At 39.0% G+C, this 24,763-nt stretch overlaps 3 protein-coding genes across 22 annotated transcripts in view; 1 reads left to right on the top strand and 2 right to left on the bottom strand.

Moving 5' to 3' along the window:
* NEK11 (NIMA related kinase 11) overlaps positions 1–350 on the bottom strand; it is a 114,756-nt gene extending 114,406 nt beyond the window's left edge. For all 14 annotated transcript variants that reach the window (XR_016467691.1, XR_016467687.1, XR_016467690.1 and 11 more), the window contains exon 1: positions 215–350. Coding sequence is in view for 4 of the 14 variants with exons in the window: in XM_031590304.2 (XP_031446164.2) it covers positions 215–350 (136 nt within the window). In the remaining 10 variants the exon portion in view is untranslated. The remainder of the gene's footprint in view (positions 1–214) is intronic.
* ASTE1 (asteroid structure-specific endonuclease 1) lies at positions 349–22,602 on the top strand. Of its 2 annotated transcripts, XR_016467693.1 has the most exons (5): positions 349–1,620; positions 3,537–3,747; positions 4,250–4,436; positions 4,741–7,782; positions 22,030–22,602. XR_016467693.1 is itself a non-coding variant. In XM_031590303.2 (4 exons), exons 1-4 carry the CDS (start codon positions 349–351, stop codon positions 5,021–5,023), a joined length of 1,953 nt encoding a protein of 650 aa, XP_031446163.2. In that variant the 3' UTR covers positions 5,024–9,125. The 2 variants fall into 2 exon arrangements, 1 of the variants encoding a protein (XP_031446163.2); XM_031590303.2 differs by lacking the exon at positions 22,030–22,602 and having other exon boundaries at positions 4,741–9,125.
* ATP2C1 (ATPase secretory pathway Ca2+ transporting 1) overlaps positions 9,340–24,763 on the bottom strand; it is a 47,017-nt gene continuing 31,593 nt past the window's right edge. For all 6 annotated transcript variants that reach the window (XM_031590302.2, XM_031590300.2, XM_031590301.2 and 3 more), the window contains 15 exons: positions 24,392–24,489; positions 22,811–22,906; positions 22,615–22,704; positions 21,252–21,356; positions 19,431–19,587; positions 17,979–18,149; positions 16,910–17,007; positions 15,363–15,413; positions 14,515–14,681; positions 13,883–13,951; positions 13,034–13,150; positions 12,232–12,379; positions 11,477–11,572; positions 10,522–10,663; positions 9,340–9,753 (listed from right to left, as the gene is read on the bottom strand). In XM_031590302.2, coding sequence (XP_031446162.1) covers positions 9,617–9,753; positions 10,522–10,663; positions 11,477–11,572; positions 12,232–12,379; positions 13,034–13,150; positions 13,883–13,951; positions 14,515–14,681; positions 15,363–15,413; positions 16,910–17,007; positions 17,979–18,149; positions 19,431–19,587; positions 21,252–21,356; positions 22,615–22,704; positions 22,811–22,906; positions 24,392–24,489 — 1,742 coding nt within the window. In that variant the 3' untranslated portion in view covers positions 9,340–9,616. The remainder of the gene's footprint in view (positions 9,754–10,521; positions 10,664–11,476; positions 11,573–12,231; positions 12,380–13,033; positions 13,151–13,882; positions 13,952–14,514; positions 14,682–15,362; positions 15,414–16,909; positions 17,008–17,978; positions 18,150–19,430; positions 19,588–21,251; positions 21,357–22,614; positions 22,705–22,810; positions 22,907–24,391; positions 24,490–24,763) is intronic.

Below are 24,763 nucleotides of genomic sequence, written 5' to 3' on the forward strand. Positions count from 1 at the left end.
CACGAGTTTGAAACCTGCCTTTGAACAGTAACCAAACGTGCACCAAGCGATTTCAACACTGAGCTGCTGGCACGCTGCCCCAAGGAGCGCGACTTTGTGGCGAGACGCAGCCAAACTGTACTTACTACAGACCACCTTAACAACGACGCAAACCTCTTTTAGCTTAAAGCCGTTCCCCCCCTCGGCACCCTGCCGCGTGAAGCCGGCCGGTTACCTGCCAGCACCGCGCGGGACGCGGAGCGCCGATACCCGCAGCTCAGCCCGCGGGGCCCGAGCAGCGCCGTTGTCAAGGCGACGCTGCGCATGCGCGCCGAGCCCGGCCGGAGGGCCGCTTCCGCCGCCGCCGCCATGGGCGTCCCGGGGCTGACGGGCTTCGTGGAGGAGAGCGGTTCGTTCTTCGTGGAGCTGCGGGTGCGGGACACCAAGCTGGTGATCGACGGCAGCAGCCTCTACTACCACCTCTTCTTCGGCTCCGCCGCCGATTTCCGCCGCGGCGGCGATTACGGCCCGTTCGCGGCGGCCGCGGACGAGTTCTTCGCCGTCCTGCGCTCCTGCGGCGTGGCCGCCTTCGTGGTGCTGGACGGCGGGCGCGGGGCGGCCGACAGGAAGCTGGGCACGCTGCGGGAGCGCGCCGCCGAGCGCCTGCGCGCGGCCCACGGGCTGTCCCGCGGGGAGGGCGGCCGCGTGCTGCCGCTGCTGGCGCGGCACGCCTTCGTGCAGGCGCTGCGCCGGGCCGCGGTGCCCTTCGCGCAGTGCTGGGCCGAGGCCGACCGCGAGGTCGCGGCTCTGGCCAACCGCTGGGGCTGCCCCGTGCTGTCCCTCGACAGCGACTTCTTCATCTTCCAGCTGGCGGGCGGGTACTGCCCGCTGAGCGCCTTCCGCTGGCGGGACGTCCGCGCCGAGCGCGCGGGCCGCTACGTCCCCGCGCGGCGCTTCGAGGCGGAGAGCTTCTGCCGCCACTTCGGGCGGCTGAGGAGCAGCGCGCTGCCGCTCTTCGCCGTCGTGAGCGGCAACGACTACGTGGACGCGGCGGCGTTCGAGGGGCTCCTCGGCAAGGTGCGGCTGCCCGGGAAGCACGGCCGCGCGCGGGGGCTGCTGCGCTGGCTGGCGGCCTTCGCCGGGCCCGAGGAGGCGGCGGACGCCGTGCTGAAGCACGTGGGCGGGCGGCGGAGGGACGCCGTGCGGGAGCTGCTGCGCGACGCCCTGCGGGACTACGCGCCGTCCGACGCGAACCTCGAGCAGTTCTTCGCGGAGGGCCGCTACCGCTGCGAGGAGGCCGAGGCCTCGGGGCTGCCGCCGTGGCTGCTGGGCGCCCTGGCCAGAGGCGAGCTGGCCCCGCTCGTCGCGAACGTCCTGACCCTGAGGAGCACCTTCCTGCACGTCCAGGTGGAGGACCTGCGGCGGCCCAGCGCGCACGGCGCCGCGCTGCCCATCCGACGGGTTTTGTACGGCCTGCTGCTGCTGCGCGCGGCTCCCGGCGCCGAGGCACGGAGCGGCGCGCCGCCGGCCGTGTGCGAGTTCGACCGAGTCCAAAAGTCCATTAAAAAGACGTTTGTCCAGGCGGCGAGCCTCCCCGCGCCTTTTGGCGACGATGGCTTCACTCTGGACAAGTTAGTGGAGGTGAGTGCTCGTCGCAGCAGGTGGGACGCGCTTAGGAGGCGCTGTGTCTGGCAGCGAGGCGCTAAAGGTGATCGGTGAACCCGGCGGCTTCAGTGAGCAAACGCTCAGCGCGCGGCTACACGCGGTCCTGCTGCTGAGGGCTGAGGAGCTGAGCACGTTTCCTCACTCCCCCCCACCAAGTGCACCAAGCCAAATGACAAATGGCCGGCTGGCAGCGTGCACGTATAGCATTGCTGAATCAGCCCGTGGGAGCCCTTCTCCCATCCTTCCTATAACGTCAAACTAATATTTGCTTCTGTCGTTTTAGGAAAGGACTCTCAGTTCTGTGAAATTTTAGAAAGGTGCAATTCAACACTACTAAATTTAACTTGCATTTGATCAAGTTACGGATATTTCAGAGCAAAGTTAAATGTTTTTTTTTGTTTGTTTGTTTTTTAACTAAAAATCAGCATTATTATTTCATCTGTAAACCCTTCAGCTGTCCAGCAGTTCCTCCTGTTCCAATTACGTGTCCTGCTATGCGTACTTCCCTGCTCCTTGCCAAGCAGAGCAGCACCTGAAAAATACAACTTGTAACCAAAGGAAGTTTGTACTAGGTTAGTTCTAGTCAACATTAGCAATGTGGTATATTTAAATTCTCATGTTTTTTTATGGTTGAGACTATTCCTTGGAATGGGAAACAGCCAGGGTTCATACCTGTTTCTGAAACTTTTGAAAATACAATCTGTGCCTTTCCATATTGTACATAGAATCATAGAATTGCTCAGGTTGGAAAAGACCTTCAAGATCAAGTCCAACCACAACCTAACCATACTACCCCAATTCTAACAACCCTCCTCTCAATCATGTCCCTGAGCACCACATCCAAATGGTTTTTAAACACATCCAAGGATGGTGACTCAACCACCTACCTGGGGAGCCTGTTCCATGTGCTCTGCCCACTGGCATCAGATCCACAGCAGCACATTTGTGTGTTGTCATCAGCAGCTGGTGGCTGTGAGCCTTGTCTGTCCCTGCTGTGGTACAGATGTATTGTTATTTTGAATGAGTAGCATGCAAACATCTGTGAAGTCTGTGGTTTGGGACTTTCAGAAACGTTAACGACACCTAAATGTGGTCTTGCATTGTATACCCTACTGAATTTGAGTTTTGGTTATTATAACAACTCTCTTCACTAAATATATACGAATTACCAATTCAACAAGTTACAAGAAGATGTGTTACTCTGTATTCAGAGCACTCTTGGCAAAATTGGCTTCAGTTTAACTTCTACTTGTGGGATTGCTGCTTTGCAATAAGCACAACCATCCCAATCCAGATCTACAAAGCGCTCGTGTTGCAGTTGAACACCTTGCTCCAGTTCTGCAGTGAGCACTGCGTCTGGACTGTTTGTAGCACTGTGTTTTAAATAGCACAGCAAAGAAGGAATGTGCTATGAGTTCATATATTGCAAGTGAGAAAGGTAAACTGTACACCGAAGGTTTCACTGTGATAACAGGTGTGTTGTCGACATACCAAGAACAAGCATCACCATTACAGCTCACAAAAAAAGGGTCACTTTTTGAAGACATGAAGTTACACAGACGTATTTGCCATAGCAAGGTAACTTTAATACGTTACACCTGCTGAATTTTCAAAGTCAACTTTTGCACAGGAATGTAATATAAATAACCTGATTTGCAGGAGACTCTGAAGCCTGTTAAAATCCAGCTGACCTCAGGCAATTGTGAAAATTGCCTTCTTAAGTGGTGTTTCAAAAATACTTCCTGTTCAGAGTATCTGTGGCACTTAACTTTTTATTTTAATTAAATCACAAAGTATTAGCTAGTTTAAGTGATCTTATCTGCATTCTGGAAATGACTTGCAACAAATGAAGTCTGTTTTTTTTTCCTTCAAAATCTTTTGCTTATTTTCAGGTGCCAATGTCACGCCGTCAGCTACTTCTGCTGGAGACTTTAGGAGTGAAAATGAGTTTGCTAGAATCTGTCCCCTCCCACTTACAACTCCCTGTTGCTGTAACCTGTTATTGGACGCGTTGTTCGGAACCTAAAGTGAACTTACATCATTTAAAGGCTCTGCTTCTAATGATGGTATCTGGAGAACTGCACAGGATAACAAATGAGCCAGGTATGTCTCCAGAGAATACAATTTTGGATGCAGAAATCACAGTTTCTGTGAGTACTCGGTACTTTCAGTAATATTTCTACGTGTTAGGGGTAAGGTGGCATTTTCTTAGGAAGAGTCCTTGATATGATGCCAAAGATGATGCATGCCAGGGTTATTCTGTTGATTTAGGCTCTGAACTACAAAAGCTGCTTGAAAATGACTGCCACCTGCTTCTCGAGTGGGGTGGAGCGAGATGGCAATCTCCTCAAACAGATTCACTCCCAGAACTGTGGAAAAGTACTTGACAGAATTACTATTTTCATCATTTCAGATTCATATGGATAATGATACTCACATTTTTTCTCCACTGTATGTCTTAATGTTGAGACATTTAGGTAGGCTTCCAGAAATACAACTAAACACTGGTAGTTTGTAGGCCCTATACGTTGCAGATACTTTTTGTGTGTTCACAGAATAATATTTATTTGTCTGTCATTTTCTATTCATAACCTAAATCTCACAGTTCTCCACCCAGAAGACAACAGAATTGCTTATAATGAATTTCTAAAATGGAAGGAAGAGAAACTGCAAAATAAAGACTTTGATTTAGATGCTGCACATAGCTTTTGCCAGTGGCAGTGCTGTCTTGAGATGGGATTGTATCTCAACCAGCTACTCTGCAGTCCTCTCCCTGAGCCAGACTTAGCTAGGTAAGCACATTTCAGAGATCTGCTTTCCACATAAGCTCCTGCTGTAGTGATTTCACATGTTGCTTTACTGTCTGCGTCATAAACTGCTTTGGCCAGTTTTAGCACAATTTGGACTCCTTTCTTTAAAGGTGAGAATATGGAGAAAAATCTAATTAGAATATTTCTTAGGGGTCTGCTGTTGAATATTGTATGTAGTTAAGACATGGTTTGGGGTGTTTGGCTTGCTTTTCCCACTAAGCTGCATGTTTCTGTACTTCTGCTGAGGTATGATAGCAAATGAGAATTCTCTCCTTCCTTTGAGCAGGCTCTATAGTGGGACCCTCGTGCACGGACTGTATCAAGAGCTTAAATCAACACCTTCAGTGGAAAATCTGTTCAGTTCTTCTCCAAAAATGACTGAGCTTTATCAGGTTCTGTTGAATACAGTCATATCAACTGTATCTCCAGACTTCTTTCAGAAGAAAACAGAGGCCAAATCTGAGTCCTGCAAAAAGAAAAAAGCATCTAAAAAGACAAAGGCCGTCAGGTGTGCTGTATCTGAAACTCGTGATGTTAATAGGTTTGCATCACTCAGTGTGAATGACTGAGAGCATTATTCCTAAAATCATTTCCAATGCCACAGAGACAGAAGAAATTATATTTAAAATGTGACTGTATTGGAATTTGCTTGGCTATTTTCATACAAGCTCCTGATATTTTTTAATTTATTTTTTTACCAATGAGTCTCGCTCCAGGATTTAGTATTTTTGTAACAAAAGCCCCTATAAAAGAGGTGCTGCATACAATATGTTTTAGTGTCTGAGTTTTCTGTGGGTGGAGAGCGGGGGTTGGCTAGTTGGATGATTAAAAGGTGTCTTTCTAATTGAAAATGAGAGTAAAGAACTTTAGCAGTTCAGAGTGTTTCTTTTTCTGAACACTTAAAGCTTACTATCCCTCCTCTTCCCTGACTGCTTTTAACTTTGAAAACATCCCATTTTCAAACTTGTGTCTGAGAGGCAGCTATCCATGCTGCTATATGATTGAGTATAGTCTTACAAATCAAATTAAAATTGAAATTGACAATTTAAAGAAATACTGTTTTCACGGATAGTAGAATATCTGTAGTTTTAGGGAGAGCTAGCTGTCATCACTGAACTGGATGTTTAAGGGAAAGTTTCCGTTTCCCTCCACCTATCATGCTACTGCTACCACATGGAGTAAGTGGATTGCATTGACACAATGAGCTTGGATGGGGAACCTCAGCAATCCAGGAATCTTAGAGGTGATCATGGACTGGCCTGAAGGTAAAAAGTTTGGAACATCACCAGCAGAAGTAGTATTGCATGTTAAAGAGGCCCCACCATACAATGAACTACCAGAAAATGAAGAGATATGCCTTGTTCACAGATGGATCACGTTGTACTATGGGGAAGCATCACAGATGGAAAGCTGCTGTGTGGAGCCCCACACAAGTTGCAGAGGCTGCTGAAGGCTCATCACCATACACTGTCATAGTATTTTCTACATGGAAAACCTAGATCTCAAGAGCTACAGGAATAGTTTCTGATATTGTACAGCTGAGTCTTGATACTTTCATAATACATTCAATGAGAAATTGATACATTATAGCGTATATTTAAGTCACAGAAAAACTATTTTTGAGACAGACTGAAGTAGCAGGTAACTGAGAGTAGGTAATAATGAAGTTGTCAGTACAGAACTGCTACTTTCTCAATTAGCAGCAGATGGCACTCACACTCAACCACAGAGCAAGGTACTAGAATTGCTTAACACCTTTCTGGCCGTTTACAGCCACCTACAGCCACAGTTCCATCAGATCACTTTAATAGTTGGAAGGTGATACATTTAAGTTCATGATTTTAGAAACTAAGACATAAATTCTTATTCATCCAAATCATCCTTTGAATCATTATCGTCTCATGTGTTTCGATTCCCAAGCTTATCATTCTTCATGGTTTTTATAATCATCATGCCATTTTAAGTCTTTAAAACAAACAAACAAACAAACAAACAAATAAACGGGCATGCTTGATTTCACTTTGTTGTTGCCATAAGAGGAGAGATCTTAACCACTCTACATCCCAAGTTGGGAAAACACCAGAGATAAGTAATTCTTGAGCCTTGCTAAGAAGCACAATCTTGAGTGAGTTAGTTCCAAAGACAAACATTCTATTTTTTGGATTAAAACCTGCTATGATCACAATACAGCCTGAGACTACCTTTGGGAGTGCTGACCTGATGATTAAAAAATTACTCTACTGGAAATGTGTTCTCAATGCAAACTGATTCTAGGATCACTACTCAGAGTTTGTTTGGGTTTTCTTTGGGTCATCATAGGCTTCTTGTCTTCTTTTGGGAGAAAAACAACCAGAAACAATAAAAGAATAAAAGGCTCTTTCTCAATTCAGTGCTTTAATAAGAGCAACTAAATTACTTAATTGCTGCCTATTTTCACACTACATGAAGTGCCTGTCAATTTTTGAGGACAGATCTTGCTGTTGATTCAATTGCTCTGAAGAAAATCTCAAACATGCTGCTAGGTGATATCGACCAAAAATGGAGCGTAAAAAAAAAGCAATGGAATTCAGACAGTCCAAGTGCTTCTCGTAAATAATGAGATTGAACTACTAGATAAATTACTTGTTACTGTTTCACCTTCCACTGGAATACAGCAGAAACGCCTAAGGCATAATTCATTATAATTCACTTTAAGTAAGTTCACCTTTTAAGAAGGTAGAATTAATAGTTCTTCAGGGACTAAATTTTGTTTCTTGTCTACACTAACAGGTAAATTCAGAACGTGAGACTCAGGCTGGCAAATGAGTACTTTGTAAAATTTGTTTAAAGCCTAGCAAATAATTCCTCCCTGTGTCAATACATTTATGCTTATCTGCACTTCTCTATGTACTTGGATTTCTAGGACTCCAAGAACAAATGCAGAGTGTGAAGTAGTCAAATCCCATGGAGAAGATTATCAAAAAGAAGTCTTACTAGCTGAAAGACATAGTAGTTGCTGCACTTTCTCAAAATCCAGGCTGGTGCAAGTGATTCTTCATCAGCGCGCATCATCACAGTTTTTACTACAACTTTACTGGGATTTGAAGAATTTTAAATACTAATGAAGTTTTAAAATGTTCTGAAGTTGCACTGAAATACTGAACACGCTGGTAATTCAGACCCACTTGTCAGACAGCAATAGTCCAACAGGAGGAACACTGATAAATCCTTTCAACTGCTGAAAAGCAGAACTGCTGGAAATGAGAAATTTGTGCTAAAAGATTTCTATGAGGTCACCTTGTTTGAGCCCTTATCAGCTCAGCGGTTCACCTAACATCCTGTAGAAAAGGTGAGTGCCATATACTAAAGTCTTTCCCCTTACACTATTAAACCCCCTGCACATTGGCGCTGCAGGTAATAAGTGCACATTCAGCAGGCCCAGGTAGGCCAGAGTAATGATGAACTGTGTGTGCACAGCAAACAGTGCTATATACAGTTCCTGCATAGCACGTGAACTCAGTTCCCATCTACCACACTCCACTTCCTGACAATGTCTGGGAATCTCTGGGAGGGTGTGTGTAGGGGAAAAGAATAAGTAGAATAACCAATCAACAGGAAAATTCATACAACACCTTCCAATCTGCCTTATTTTCCATGAACTTTCCAGATTCTGAAGATGGCATTTGGGGCAAGCCACAAAGAAATGTGTAGAAATGTCCCACTGCTCATTCAGAATTTCTCAATAACCTTACTGACAGGATGACCATCTTGTGACAGCGTGCCTCTGAGCCAACACCAACACAAAACACCATTTCCAGGCTGCAGTGTGGAAGATGTGTTTCCACATGCTTTCAGTCAAAAGATACAGCATTCTGTCTTTGGCTCCCTCTTGAGTTCTTGCACATCATCTTTTCAAGATTCACTGGGTGACTGTTCCTTCCATTTCCTCAGGGCATAACTGGTCCATCTCTAACAGCAACAACAGCTGCAAGACTACTTTGAGGAACACAGCTGTTTGTTTCTGAATCACTGAATATCTGAATATCCAGACATTATCATATATTAAAAATTACTTTTAACGTATCAAGACACCACAACACTTCTTGATCCACAAAAAGTCATTTTGAAGATTAAAATTTTAAGTTACTAGTAAGTTAATTTACTAAGTTACAGAAAGCTATTTATTTTAATGATGGGGGAAGAAAAAAAAAAAAAACAGGAGGGGTGCAGAAGGAAAAAATCAGCTTATTTCAAAGAAAGCTGGGATTTTTTTGCCATTACAGTGAGAATTAGTATGTTTGCTTTCTAATTCACTATACCACATAATTGTAAGTCAGATATTTCAATACTAGTACTGCCTTTTTACTCAAGTAATCTAGCATTTGCAAGCTCAAGTAAATGTGGAACAAAGCAGGTATCCAAAACCATCACAAGCCTGACAATCTGGTGTAAATGCCAGTTCCTTCTCAAGCAAAGAGACACCACACTCATAAGAAAAGCAAACATTTACTTCAAATTGCAGTATAGGCTTTTCAATCACAGAAAAAGAAAAGAACAAACAGTGATCCGACAGCGGTCACATCCTGTGCAAAAAGAAAAAACCTCCAGATACAAAAAAAAAAAAAAACAGTAGCACAAGGTACTTGAGCCGCTTACACATTGCAGGATAAAGTAAATAAATACAGTAGCTAGAATATGGCACTCTTGTGACAGACTAAACCCAGTGGAATGCCTCTGAAATATTTTTTTAATCCTTGTATTAGTAGCAAAGTCCCACCACCGTAAAAGTAAAATAGTACAATGTTTTAAATAAAAACAAACTAAAATATTTATATCTAAGAGAAGAATTTTATACAATTATACCTCTAAGTGCAGAAAATGGGACTTGGGCTTAGATCTTTCTTTAAATTAACCCCCCCCCACACACAAAATCCCATTCAATCTCAAAAGTAAATTGGTTTGAGGAAAAATGTTACCAAAGTTGCATAATTTCAATTGTTACTCCCACAGCTGGAAGTTAAATTCTAAACAGTCTTGAAACACCAATGTTCATCATTAGTCAGTAAAACAAAGGACTTGTCAAAAGCCCTCAGGACTTCTTAATCCTCCAAATATTGTTTTGCTTTCTCCTACATCTTCAGACAGCAATCCCTAAGTTTGCAAACAAAAGAATGCAATATGCATCATACATCAAGAAAAGACGAAGTTGACGAAGAAGAACTTCCATGTTTCTGGATCTTTTCCTTGCTTCTCTCAAACTTCTTTATGATCTCAGTCACTATGCACACAGAGGAAGTGAGTCCCAGAAGAAACAGTAAATCTGGAAGAGATAATTAGTCTTTTTAAAACTTGCTATTTAAGATTGAGGGCAGACTGACAAAGGAATATATGACTTACAAGACCTTCAAATTGCTGCATATTACTGGGTAATTTGAGCAGAAATGAAGCAAGAACCATTTTGCAGAACCAGACAATTAGTGTGCATAGTTCATGCACTAATCACAAGGACACACACGCTATTTCAAATTCTTAAAGCATTTCATAACACTGCTTTTATTAATACATAGAAAAGCAAAGAACACTAAGCAACATAATTAGCTTTATACTGAAATGATATTCTCAGAAATGACACCACTATAAAAAGACAAAGAATTATCTAAAAACACAGAATCATAGAATGGTTTGGGTTGGAAGGGACCTTTAAGATCATCTAGTTCCTTTTTGCCTGCATCAGTACTTATTAAAATTCCTAAGATATACAGGTGCTTCAGAAATCTAAGAACACACTCACTTGTCTGTTTTGTGGGCAATATGCACTTATTTATGGTTTCCAAACAAAATATCTAGAAGTATTTTTTCCCCTCTTAAAAAGGATCAGCAGGATTGGTTTTCCTGCTGTATGCAAATAGAAAGAGCTCTTACAGAATCATTGAACATTTAAGTTGGAAAAGACCTTTAAGATCATTAACATAACACAATCAAGTCCATCACTAAGCCATGTCCCTAAGCACCATGCCCACTTCCATAACCCAGTGCTTTTACAAATTAATCCTTAATGTACTGTTCTTTGAAAAGGAACATTTCTTACCCAAGACACTCAGGCTCTCTGTTTGGAAAACTTTCTGAAGTGGAGGAAAGTAAATGACCAATAACTGCCCCATTATAGATCCAAGGACAGCATAGCAAAACATTTTGTTACTGCAAAGTCCAATCTCAAACACAGATTTTGTCTGTAAAACAAGCAATATATTACACTGTACATGTAATTTTTATTGTCTAGACAAGAAAATAATTCATAACTTTTTTCCAACATTTATAAAAGTGTAAAAAAAAAAAAAACTATTGTTGAATTGTTGACCTTGAAGATAATCCAAAACACTTGGAGGTTCTTGAGAGGATAATTAAATGGTAAAATGAGTGCAAATATTGCTTTAACAGTCAAGAATTTATTTATTGAGCTCTCTCACTTCTCTACAAGTGCCATGCATTAGAAAGTGCCCACTGTACAAGAGGGATGTGTTTTTGTCTACCCTGACATTCACATCAGAAAACAGACTGCAAATTAGATTCAATGTAGTAATGTGTAATTTATTCAACTAACTAAAATTTCAGACTTTGTCTTCCTTAGAACAAAAATTTAAACAGAAAGAATTCTTAAAGCAATTTTTCTTAGGCTTTCCTAGGGCTGCAAACTTTGAAAGGCCTTCAACAAGTTTCAGATTCTGAAAAAGTTACTGAACTGACAAGATTTCCAGGAAAGAAAGAGCTCAACTAAGCGCAATACAATAACTCAAAACAGCAATACAAGGAACCATCACACTTCCAGTTTTTATGAAGTTTCCTTGCCCTTGTCAGAACACCAGCCTTACTAACAAACATCATTTGCATCACAAATTGAGAACTCTAACCCTTTCACTTATTTAACTCTGAAGCTTAATAGTACTTGTAAAGTATACATATGCATATACAAGAAAACACAAGATCTTCCTTAGAAGGGAGGTACTGATGTAAATACCATGTAAATAGCAATATTAATCACTCACCTGAGATCTAGAACTCAAAGCATTGAACATATCAAAAAATACAAAACAGGTGAAGGTCATGGTTGTATCTCGAGGTGTTATTACATTGTCTCTTAACTGCCAACAAAAAAATAAAATTGGCTTTAGCATGCTTTAATTTAAAGCTTCAGCAACTAAATACAGTTACTGCAATAATGCAAGTTCTACTAACTAATACATAAAAGCAAAACCATCTGCTTGCTCCAAGCTCATTCAAGAAGTCATAACAGAAACAACACACCCATAATTTATAAGAACTTTAGTTCCAAGCTGTGAAGACTCTTGACAAACATTAATGCAAGCAGACAGAATACCAAGAATTCTATGATGCACTGCTAAAATTTCAGCTTTTTTCTCTTCTGGGAAAAGAAAGGCAAACAGCTGTTTCCTAACAACCTGGCTATAAGTTTTTGTTTGCTTGTGAGGGTTTTTGTTTGTTTTTATTTGTTTAGGGTTTTTTTTTGTTTGTTTGTTTGTTTGTTTTTTTAACAGTTACTTCGCATTGGCCAAGGTTTTCCAAATGCAATTGGGACCTGGAAAAGTCTGTATTAAAAATTCTATTTCTCATTTGAACTGCTTTGAAATTCATCCTCTCTAATCTTAGTTATTATTAAATAAGCATACATAAATCTTGCAACTAAGTTCAAGCAAATTCTGAATTCCAAATTTCAACTGCTAGTATCAAAATGACTTCAATATGCTTGCTACTGCTTTAAGTTTTCTTTTTTTTGTCATACCTCTCTCCAGAAGACGAACAGTGTTCCACACACAATAATTACTGATGACACCAGTATTTTAACAATCAAGTTTTTGGTCAGAATGCTATCCTTCACATTTCTTGGAGGCTTCTGAATAACATCTTTATCCACAGGCTCCACCCCAAGGCTTAAAATTAAAGAAGTATCTCAGATTTTTATCATCATAATTTGTTGCTTCTACACAAAGACTAGATTTCACAGGTGGGAAAAACAGATTTGAATCTTCTCTCTGCAGCTTAATAATCACTTCATTTAAATAACCATCTGTTATTTTCACCTTTAAAGCACTGAGGTGTAAGTATCAGTAATACATTCCAACGCTGCAGTTTCAGAGTCCAGAAGTATGTGGTATCTATCAGACAGTATCAGAACTAGTAAATGACGATCTGCAGTATCAGTAATGCCCGCCCTTCCTGTTACCTTGATAACTAAGGAATTCTACTGCTAGTTCCCTTTCACTGCTCCCTCCACCATCTATCCACAGTGAAGAAAGTCAGAAGACTCTGGACAGAAACCAGAATCTTGGGTGCTGTGGATCTTCAGATATCATGCTGCTCCCCAACCAACCACTGCTGGATACCAAAGCAAGCCAAATGAATGAACACAGAATTACACTGCACACATTCTAATGAAAAAAAAAATATATTGCTCTGTTTCAGGAACACACCACTGAAGTTGAACACTTCACAGAGTTTCTTTTACAAGCAACCCTCTTCCTTGCTTAAGTAATTTGACCACAAACCTCTAACAGAATTTAAAGTAAAGGTAAGCAATTACTTACCTTTGAGCTGGAGGCCCATCCATAATAATATTGATCCATAAGATCTGCATGGCATTGAGAGGATTAGGAAAGTTCATTAATGTAGCCAGTGAGATTAAAGTCAATGCTGCTATACTCCTGTTGAAAGAATTCATTTTTATAACTGTCAGCATGGAACATTTCTGAAGATCTACCGATAACTGCTTTGTAAGCAAAACTTCATGTATTTAAGAGTACATATAGATTTTGATGACTTTGATCACAACTACCATAACCCTAACTTTAAAAGGTCAGAATAGAATAGAATGGAACAATTGGAAGGGACTTTGAAAGACCATCCAAGTCCAACTCCTTGATCACCTTAGGGCCAACCAAAAGCTAAGGCATTGTCCAAATGCCTCTGGAGCACTGACAGGCATGAGGCATCAACCTCCTTGATGGGAAACCTGTCTAAGTGCTTGACCACCCTCAGGGTTAAGAAATTTTTTCCCATGTCCAGCCTGAGCCTCCTCTGGCACAGCTCTGTGCCACCTCTCATTTAAAGAAGAACACTAAGGTAGTGCCATCCCGTTTCTGTGCATCCTCTCATTTACTGACTTTTCACTTCCTAACAGCAAAAACTGTAAGAGGTCTGCTTACTGAACTACTTTCTGAACGTTTAAAAATGAAACAAAACACCAAGTACAAACTAATAAAAATTCAATCCTAAAATTCTTTCGCCATTAAGACCACTGATACTTCCTAGTACAGTCTATCAGCACATGAAATCTAAAATGTTCGTATGAGTTTATACATCTGCTTTGTGAGGCTTTGGTTCAATCACAATGTGGTCAGAACCTTCCAATATTATCAATGATGTTTCAGACTTACGTGCTCAGTTGAAATCTAACAAAATTTTTTATGTTATTATAAATTCCTTTACCCTCTTCAATGGCAGACCTGCAATTAAAAACAAAGATCATACCACTAGAGGCTACTGCAACAAAGCTTAAAACAAATGAAAAAAGTGTGTTATTTCTACTAATTTAAGCACAAACACAAGTGTCAAGAAAAGAGTGGAGTTGAGGTTCTTTGACAGTCACTGTACTTTACTATAAGATCAATTACAATGGTTCTTACTCTGGCTGCTTTCAAAATGAAATGTCAATAGAAAAATCTCCTTCTTTTAAAACTCACATCATCACTGACGCTGCCTCCAGAATCAAGGTAGATAATTAAAAAAAACAAAAACAAATGACACACACTTTCCAAAAATGACAGAAATAGAGAATGAGTTCAGAAGACCATGTATTCTTACTGCACCAGAATGATATATGGACAGACTATTTTTTCATCCTCTAGTGCATGCTGCACTTTGCCTAACACAATGACAACAGCAAGGAAGTGATTTCTAATACCTGGGACAAGTGTACTCTGCTGCAAAAAGCCTTCCTCCTTTCCTTACTCAGGCAATGTTTCATTAAAACTACATAGCACAGTGCATCAATGCAAATGTCACCTACATTATTGTCTGAAAATCGTCATCCACGAGGATCATGTCTGCTGCCTCTTTGCAAACATCTGTTCCAGTTTGTCCCATTGCTACACCAATATCTGCAGCCTTCAGAGCAACAGCATCGTTCACTCCATCTCCTGTCATAGCTACTACTGCACCATTATTTTGCAGGGACTAAAGAAAGGGAAAAAACATAAATCAGAGACTGAAATAGCCTATCCTATATAATTATCCTAAATACAATGGTTTGTGGTTTTCCCAAAAGAATTATTTTAACATAAAATCCTGAAAAAGTACAACTGTTTGTACTAGTCTCTTATACAAGGTTTTACATTACATTTTAGGTCATATATTCAGTCTAGATTTGAAAACTAGGATATACAGAATCTTTATGTTATGGCCCTTTCATAATTCTCAAAACATTCTAACTATCTTTTAATATTTGACTTTCTATTCTTTGTTGATAATTAATATAAGAATTAGAACAACAGGAAAAGCACATCCCGCTTTGTTAGCTTTGTTTTTTAGCTTCCAAATGGAAGCATTACCTCAGACATGACTTGAAATTCATGCCGTTTTATTGCTTTATTTCTGCTTCTCAGAAGTAGCAGAAATATGGCTCCCTCAAGTTCCCAGTCGATTCAACTGCAATGCGACAAAAATCTCCAACACCCGGCTCCCAACATATAACAAAGTGATGCTGCCTACCAGCAGTTGCATAGCCTTTGTGGACATTACATGCTTTTTTCAAGTCATATTTTCAGATATACTTCACTTTCATTTCTGGTTTCAACCAGATGCTACAAACAGTGCTCACAGCCACTGTCCAGCAGCGCAGCCACCAGTGAGACATACCTTTATAATTTTTAATTTATGTCGGGGACTGGCTCTGTAAAATACTGCAACCTGTTAGAAGCACAATGAAGAAGAAGAGAAATTGAGAAGAACTGTGTAGGATACAATAAAGCTAGAGAATAAAAGCATACTGTCTACGGCCAACTATGCCCTTGTTTATTTTGAGGTTGAAGCATCAGTGAAACACATTTTCGTTAGAGTGAAATCATGAATTCAAGGGAAGACTTAAAGGTAAACAAAGTTGGTGCTACTTCAAGACAGAACATGCAATTTTACAACCCTCTGAAATAATGAAGCAACTGAGATATAATGGCTTGCTACTGGGCTTCTTGACTAAATTAACAAAGACAACAAAAGGCAAGCAACTCGGGAAATTTTAATTTTACTATTTTATATAGCATGGCATTCACACATTGAAGTTTTAACTAATGAAAATTCTATGAGAAGAAATTATTATTTTTCAGTGTTTTTTCTACCTCTTGTCTACTCTGTAAATTAATTTGACTAAGTGGAATTCAGTTTTCAAACAAGTTCCACACTGAAGTTAGACTTCTCAGCAGACTCATTAGACTGCACTTTATTGGTTGATTTACTCAATTTCTAGTAAGATTTTAAATACATGCTAGAAATCCAACTGGGTCTCAGGTCAAATGTGCACAAACTAATTTTGCTGCTTTTTCTTGTTATTTAATGTGAACAGCCTGTAAGAACAAGTATTACCAAATAAAGGTGGGGTTTTTTGGTGAGTCATCAAGACACAAAGCTTTCTAGTTAATGTATTCAAATCATATACGTATTTCTTAATTGTACTGGCTTTTGGCTTAGTTGCATTGCTAAAGCATGCTGCAGTCTCATTATGCAAACTAAGCAGAAATCTGAAAATTTGTATAAATTTTGCAACAGAGACAAGCTAAATTATGTTTGATTATGGCTACACATTTACGATGACGACACTGGTTAATGCATTTAGTTATTTAAGAAAAAGGTATTGAAGCAGCCAACATAACACACAGATCTCTCAACATTCTTAACCAGTGGCTTCAGATCAATCAGAAATCATTTAAGATTCAGACAGCTATTCTTATAAATTCCAAAAGGACTGACAGAACAAGAAAATTGTAAGGTTATATAAAAGTTACTCAAAGAAATAAAATGGTCTAACAATATAAAAATGAGATGATGCTCACTGAAAGCTGGCAAAATGGAAGTTCCACTACTGGTGCCAAAAGGTTTAAAAAAAAATAAAAGAGAAACCAACAATTTGAACCATTAAAGAGAGATGAAAGAAATCAAGGTTGAACTCACTAAAAAGATAATTTCATGAATTGAAAGAAATGAATCTTGGTACAATCTTCTGTCAAACAAAGATTTGTTTGATCTGGGACAGCTTCCATAGTCAGTACTAAAAGCCTTTGGTAATTTACTGTAACCGTATTTCCATTACTGGAATCTCAAAAGTTACATTTCAGCTTTCCACAGATAAAAGCATTTTTCAGTATAAAATGTATCTTCTACTGCATTTCAGTGAATAGCATATTACTACAAACCTTGGGTGTTATTTGAGAAAGCTGCTGGATATCCAGATCATCTATTTCTTCTCCAGAGATTGCCTGTGAATTTTTAGAATACAATCCTAGTCGACTAGCTGGAAACAAATAGGAGAGGTATTATAATAACTAACACTTAAAACAAACAAACATTAAGCAGCCAGTTACTTTTTAAAACTATTATTTTCTGCAGTATTTCAGATTTTAAATGCCCACAGCACAGCATCCTAACACTACTGATTCAGTACACTGAAGTAAATTAGGTGAACTTTCGAGAAACACCTGCACTGTGAAGTCTGTTCTAATCAGCTATTTATTTCCTTTAAAATTTTCAGGTCAAGGTCTGTATCTCACTGTGTCAGGCACAATCTAAACATAATCTCTCCCCAGAGAATTTACAATTCAAAAGCAACAGGACAGAAAATGAGAAATAAGATGGAGATGTGCACAACTCTCAGATGCAAAATCACAGCTGAGAAAGTATTGCTAACTTCAAGATGTACTTCTTTGTGCACAATCAACTTTTTCCACCATTGTCCTGTTCAAAAAGGATCTATATTCTGGCTTGCATATTATATTACAAAAATAAGATAAGTTTGTTTAAATATTCATTTAGTTTAAACATTTACTAGCAATACTTAAACTTCAAACTTAGTCACATGGACAAAACAGGATTGGGAAACCACTGAAGCACCACATTCATCCTAAATATTGTCAGCAACTATTTTAGTTTCTCCCTATTGCTATAAGACAGTCATCCAAAGCTGATGGTAGGGAGGGTGGCTTTGCTAAGAAACAGAAATCAGGCATGTTACAACAGAACGCAGTAAGAACATATACGTAGTTTAAAATAGCAAAAAGTCACAAATTACCAAATTAGAAATGAATTAAGCAGAAATGAAAGCGCCACATCAGACTAGTTCTATTCTAATTGCACTGTGTCATATGTTAAGGAAATATAGAGAACTCAAAAATACTAAAGACTTAATAACCATATTTCATACCTATTAGCTAGGCACCGCCAACACAGAAAACCAGTGAGAAATGAAAAGTAGACAACTGTTCATACCAATGGCAACTGCAGTCTCCTGTGAATCTCCAGTAATCATTTTTATTGCAACTCCCGACATAATAAGTGTAGTAACAGCTTCTTTTACACCAGTTCGTGGAGGATCAATTATTCCCACAAGTCCCAGAAAGGTCATCTGCCCTAACTCAGGACCAGAAGCTAGAGCCAGAACTTTCAGGAAACAAAGAAAAAATAAGTTAGGATTTGGAAATAACATTTCCACCAACATCTAAAACAACTGCTAATATTTGTTTTCCAAAATTAAAACTAAGTAGCACCTAACTATATTAACCAAAGGCTTCAGTGCTGAAAACCTTTATGAGTAGCTTCATTCATCTGAGTATTCCACTTGAAGTTAACCCAACAAAAGTAGATGTTCACAAATCAGACCTAATTGAATTTGTAAGTTAGAATAAAGCAACAGATAGGGATTGCTATTTCTTCTTCTTACACACTGGTAGCAATGTCTGTTGCCGTAGTACACAGAAGTCTTTATCAAACACAGGTTTTTCATGTTTTCAAGAAATCTTTCCCATTTATTCACGGCTTAAAACATTTTTGCTTTCAGTATGTGGAGAGGAAAAAGGCATCTAAGCTTTGGTGGTTTCTCTGTACACGGATGGTCTTTTATACAAGATGACAAAGGGAAGATTGGTTAAAAACAAAAAAAAAAATAAAAATAAAAATAAATTTTATTTATTTAAATAGAGGCAGATTTTATTGACTACATGCCAAATATTTTCTGGAATGTCTTTTTTACAGTAGGAATCTGAAGAAAACAGGCACAAAGAGATACCATTACTCCTTGTAAAACCTCTCAGTTTCCAATCATTTGTATCATAGGGCTTTCCTGTGCCATGAAGTACCCATGCTGCCTCATTTAAAACATCTGAATGGAATTAACAACCTGCAAGTCTCTTTACAGAATCAAAGACAGTTACGGCGTCCCACATAATGGTTTGCCCACAACCACCTCTAATCAATCATCTTCTGAAAAATACTTGCAGCTATATTTAAAAATCTAACAGTCTGCTAATATAAAATGTAATCTTAATGGCATCTTCTGACTTGCAATCAATCACTTATGCTAGCCTAACTCATAAAGATGCCAGGAATCAAAGAGAAAAATGAACACACTCGTATTAAAAATAAATTTAAAAAAAAAAATCTATGATGAGATATGGAAGATGCCAAGTGACAATGTGTTTTTCACTTGTTATGGTTGCAACCAGCAGTTCCTTTTCTCACCTGCTGGAATTTAATCAGTGTTGTTATGCAGACCTTAAGTACATCACCTGCATTCCACTTCTCCATTCTAATGAAAAATTAACCAACACAGTGGCACTTCTTGAACAACAACAAAAAATCTTGTATCTGCATATTATTTTAATTTGAACAAGCAAGCAGTACCATTCAAAAAATAATTATCTCTAGACACTGAAACACTCTTACCCCTAAGTCCTGCAGAGCCCATAGATGTCTTCTCTTGCTGGTACTGCTCTCTCTGTTGCTGAACAAGAGGAAGGGTCTGCCCCTTACAGTTATATGATGTACAATACCTAATGACTTGTTCGTAAGCACCTTTCATGAAGCAAACCTCTGGTTTGTCCTAAAATAGAAAGGAATTATGAAAATATGCGTGTATGCATAAACAAATATATATACATGCACATCTGTAAGAATGTTTTATCTATACTTTTCTGAAAAGTCTTCAGAACATGTAATGCAAATGAAAGTTACACTTCTGAACCCCAAAAAGTTTGAAGTATCTGTATAAAATATATGTTTAAGAGTGTTAACACCAAAATAGCTAAGCTAATAATCAATATCTTATTATTTCAGTAAACATCATTCACATGATATATTGTGGGGTCACAGTTTATAAACCAAAGAGGCCGTTCAAAGGACAGCATTCAAACCTATACAGTATATTAGACCTGAAAGACCTCTAGCTCATCACCTGACCATCTGTCTTTCTCTACAGGTCATTAAGTATATCACCTTCATCCCTGTACCACAAATAACAGCTCTAGCATTTTCCAGAAAGCAAGCTAGCCTCGCTGGTACAAAGGGACTGCAAATTCACTGCCTATCTTGAACACTTATTCCAACGTTAAATCAACTTATCATTTCCCTTCCTCCCTTCTCCATTAAGAACTGCTGCCTCAGCTCAATTTCCAATCACTGATTCTCATCTTCTGTTCCCTGTTGTGCTATAAAGGCTCTTTTAATACACTTATTTTCTCCCCTTGAAGGTGTTTATGCACAGTAGTCAAGACAGTTCAATTTTTCTGATAGGCTTAACTGACAGAGCTCTAATTCTACTGCATTTTCTTAGCCTTCAAATAATTTATGCTCCTTTTAAAATTGTTTCCAATTTTTCAACAATCTTTTAAAAATGCTAATACCAAAACACATCAGACACAGTAAATCATATAGGAAAAACATCACCTAGCAATTCCTGCTCACTAGTTTCTGTACAGACATGGATTATATGACCTCATCTTCCACACAGAGAAAAGGGGCCAAATGCATAGTTTCCAAAGCACAGATTTTACTGCAATACTTAATGCTATTGAAGACTTTTTTTTTAGTCAGAAACACTGCGAAATTTTCCATAAATCCACAGTAAGATCTGTCGTTGAACATGTTATCTAGAAGACTCCAGTTATCAGACTGGCATTCATTATGTCAACATTGTTAACAAAACTATTCATATTTCATTTAGACCAATCTGAATGCAAATACATACGTATTTTTCAAAAGATGGAGAAATTGGTTAAAGAATGGCTTATATTGATAATCCACACTACTAACATAAATAGAATTTGTGAACACTGAGAAATGAATGTGCTAATGCCATTAAAACCAGAAGACCTATGTTTTCAAACAAAATAAATTCTTGATTATTCAACACCTACACGTTTCTTCTTGCTCTTAATTCTTCATGTAACTGAAACAGCAGAAGTTTGACAGATTTGTTTTAAATCTTTGATGAGTATGGAGAAGAAAGAAAAGCCAGATACATTCCAAGTCTCAGATATCAAAATACTTAGCATTATTTCTCAATATGTCTTTATGGAAAGAATTTCTTGGCCTTCTTATTTTCCATTTCAGAGCTTGAAACTGAAATTAGATAATCAAACCATGCTCCCAGGATTGCACATTACCACCAGCTTGCCACAATCTCTCAAGTGAAAAATGAGGACGTTAAATAGAGTATGTAATGGTTCTACAGAGCCAGTGCTCAAGGAAGCTGTGAATCCAGTTTACCTGCTGTGTTCTGTGAACACATTTAACTGCCATCCATTTCTGCTCTGAGCTGAAGGGATATTCAGCCTTCCTTATATAGTCCTCCTGGAGCCCGTCTAAACCCATCTGTATAAGATAGAAAAAGCACCATAATGTCAGCACCTTTCTTTTCCAAATAGCTAAGCATTTTGTTTTGACTTGTCAGTTAACAACAAGAAAAAAAATCTCCAAAGTTGCTTATCAGCACACTGCTCTCATTAGACAAACTTCTGAAAACAAGCCCTCAATGAATCCAGCAGCTTCCTTCAGGCTTCAGCGTAAGTTAGAACTTTCTATGTTTTCTTTGATTCAAGGACTCTGAAAAACCTTGCAGATTATGTGTTCGACAAAACACATTTAAAACAGCAATGCATTTTTTTTTAAATATCTATATAATTTCTCTGCTAGAAGGGTCTAGAAAATTATTATACAAGGCTGTAGCAGAGTTGGGAGAAGGCAAGACAGTCATCTAAAGTTCAAATGATCCAATCTGAAAGGATTTTTCAAAAATTATCATCAATATCCCCCAAACATTTAAAAGGAAACTAACCAGAAAGACTTCAGACAAAACACATTTCATTCTTCCCACAAAATGCAACTCACAGAATTCCATGCTCTACCCTTAACCAAGTCTGAGTGCTGATTAAAGCGGCCACCTGCCATAACCCATTCTCAGTAATTACACAGCCTCACAACTCTTTCACTACCACCCATTCCAGCAACAGATGTGAAACATCTCTCTTCTTCTCTCTTTCTTTAGGGTCTTGCCATAACAACATTCCATTAGTCCTTCCCAGACTGGAGAACTGGAATGAATCTCAGCAAGGTGATAAATCTCAGTCTTCAGTTGCATGGGGAGAAAACGACTGGGATGTACTCAGCTTCCAACGTTTCTGAGTTTATCATCACAGAAAAAAACAGGTACTAAAATGTCTTGCCACACTTCCAGAAGGTACAGCACATGTCATAGCATAAAAATAACATTTAATCAGCATTCACAATTCAAACTGCTTGCTCCCAGCACTTAAAAGCACTGCAAATACTACAGACACCAATGTGTCCATCATCAGGTTCTGATGACACAATCAACACTCAACAGTTTTAGCCTCTGGTGGGCAAAATGATAGTACTGCATGCAGAAAGATGATAGAGATTTTACTTCAGTTCCAAATAACTTAACTTCCTATTATCTTTCAGAATGCCCAAAGATTTCCAGCAGATAAGAAGCACAGGAGATTAGCAGTTGTAATGCAAATCTAGTAGTCAAAAATGAAGGGAAAATCGATGAAAACAACACCTTTATTTCTACACACCTGCCACAAATCAAAAATTACCAAACACCCACCTTCATTGCAAGTGCAATTAAAGCCCCTTCAGTTGGCTTCCCCATTAAGGTGTTGTTTCTTATCAGAGCATCATTGCAGACACAGCCAGCCTAAAAGATGATGAAGAAATGGGGAGAAAAGACAACACAGCATAAATGTTGTGTACAGTTCTTACTCCAGCATCAACTAAAAGTCACCTCTTTACCACCATCTCACCTCAACAATTTTGCTAACAGATGGGTTGTTATAACCATGAATAACTTCACCATCAAGCATCACATCTCCAAACCTGTTATAACCTACCCCGGTAACCTGTAAGACAAAGAGCCAGTAGATAAAACGGTTTGTGAACCCAGTAAAAATTACATTAATCCCAGATTTTCAATACAGAAAACTAAAACCAAAGCCATTCACTATGATGGATTTTACCCAATATGGAGTCTCTCCTATTAAGTATCTAATGTAGCAGGCATTAGATCAGGGAAAAAAAATTCTGAGGGCAACTAAGTTCTTCCATGAAATACACCGGATGCTAATTTTCAAAAATGTAGCAATTTTGTTCCTTAGCATAAATAAATGCAGTGTATGTTGTCTCCTTACTCAATTAGGACATTTTTTTCCCCTCCTCCTTCTTCTTTCTTCTGCTTTCTAATTTTTTCCTCCCTTTCTCCTTTACCCTGGTTAACAATGCATACCCCTGCAGGGGAATGGAAGTACGCAGCTGAGTCCTACTTTCATGATGCAGGAAGAAAATCATACTTGAATGGCCTCTCAGCTGAGACTTGAGAAGTGTTAAAAACAGTAAAATCACATTTTTAATGCATAAAATGTGGGCATCCAGCTAGAATCCCAAAAAGTCTTCAGGTCTACAGCATTAATAGGTAGCATGTTTAACAGCTACTTCAAATTCTCTTTCCCTCTGGAAAAGGGAAATGATTTAATAGCACTATAAACAAATTATGCTAGGAATAAAGAAAAAAAAGTAATTACAGCATTCCTACAAAATTTTAAGAATGGAAACTAAGTACCAGGCAAACACAGGTATGTAACACAAAGAATTAAAAATATCCAGTATTTATTCTCATAAAAGTTAGTGACAAGGTCTCCCCATTAACTACAGTGTTAATAAAACCCTAAACATGAGGAACCTGAAAAGTTTAGAACTTGTTTGAAACATGCTCTCATGAAATCACATACAGTTGCATCCCTTTCCATTCCTATGCTTTTGCTTCCCTTTTGGGAATTCACTTCAACCTTTGTAGTGACTGCTTCACCTCAACCACTGTTTTGTGTCCTCTTCCTACTTTAAGCTCCACTCATTATCAAAAAGCAATTCTGACAGTACATTCATTTTGAAGGGTTTACACAATACATAAGCTTTTAGCCCAAATCCGGATACTCCTCCTATTTTAAACGTTCTTAATGTTTAAATTTCATTTTTTATGCACCTGCAGCAGCAAAACATACTAAAGAATAACATCAGATCTCTGTACTGCATCTCAGCATCTTTCATTATGACATACAGCCATCAAGAGATTAAAAACCTTATATATTATACAAGAAAGAAAACAAATCTAAACCCTTCTGTAATTACAGAATGCTTGGATAATACAGCTTCAAGTTGGAGATACTAAATGAATGAAAGAACAGAATTAGCTGGAAATCAAGGAACTAAGATTTGATACAAATTTACACTACTCTAATTAATGCTTTACAAGCAATATAATCAAGAGCATTTGAGCTGATAAACGCAGTGAAGTAAAAGCAAAATTTAAGTCTAACAGTCTCACTACATACCTCAGCATGCTGCCCATCTGATGTAAAAATATGAGTAACCGTCATCTCATTCTTTGTCAGAGTCCCAGTTTTATCCGAACAAATTACATTGCAACATCCTAAAATAACCAAATAGCACTTGTAAGACAAGGCCTATTTAGAATAAGTGAGTTGCTAACAAGAACAAATTTCTAGAAATACTGCACCTGTATCTATGAAGAAAAAAAAACCAACAAGATGTGATTCAACGACAGGCAATTTTCAACTATTTATGAATATGTGTACAAGGTTCCTTACAGGTTTGCCTGATAAATCAAAAAAGGTAGTCAAAATCCCAAATTCACAAGTTGCCTCAAGTGCTTCCATTCATTAAGTCCTTAATTTTCCTCCAGT

The sequence above is a fragment of the Phasianus colchicus genome, chromosome 6 (genome assembly GCF_987193195.1).
Source record: "Phasianus colchicus chromosome 6, bPhaCol1.hap1.1, whole genome shotgun sequence".
In the NCBI taxonomy this organism is placed as follows: Eukaryota; Metazoa; Chordata; class Aves; order Galliformes; family Phasianidae; genus Phasianus; species Phasianus colchicus.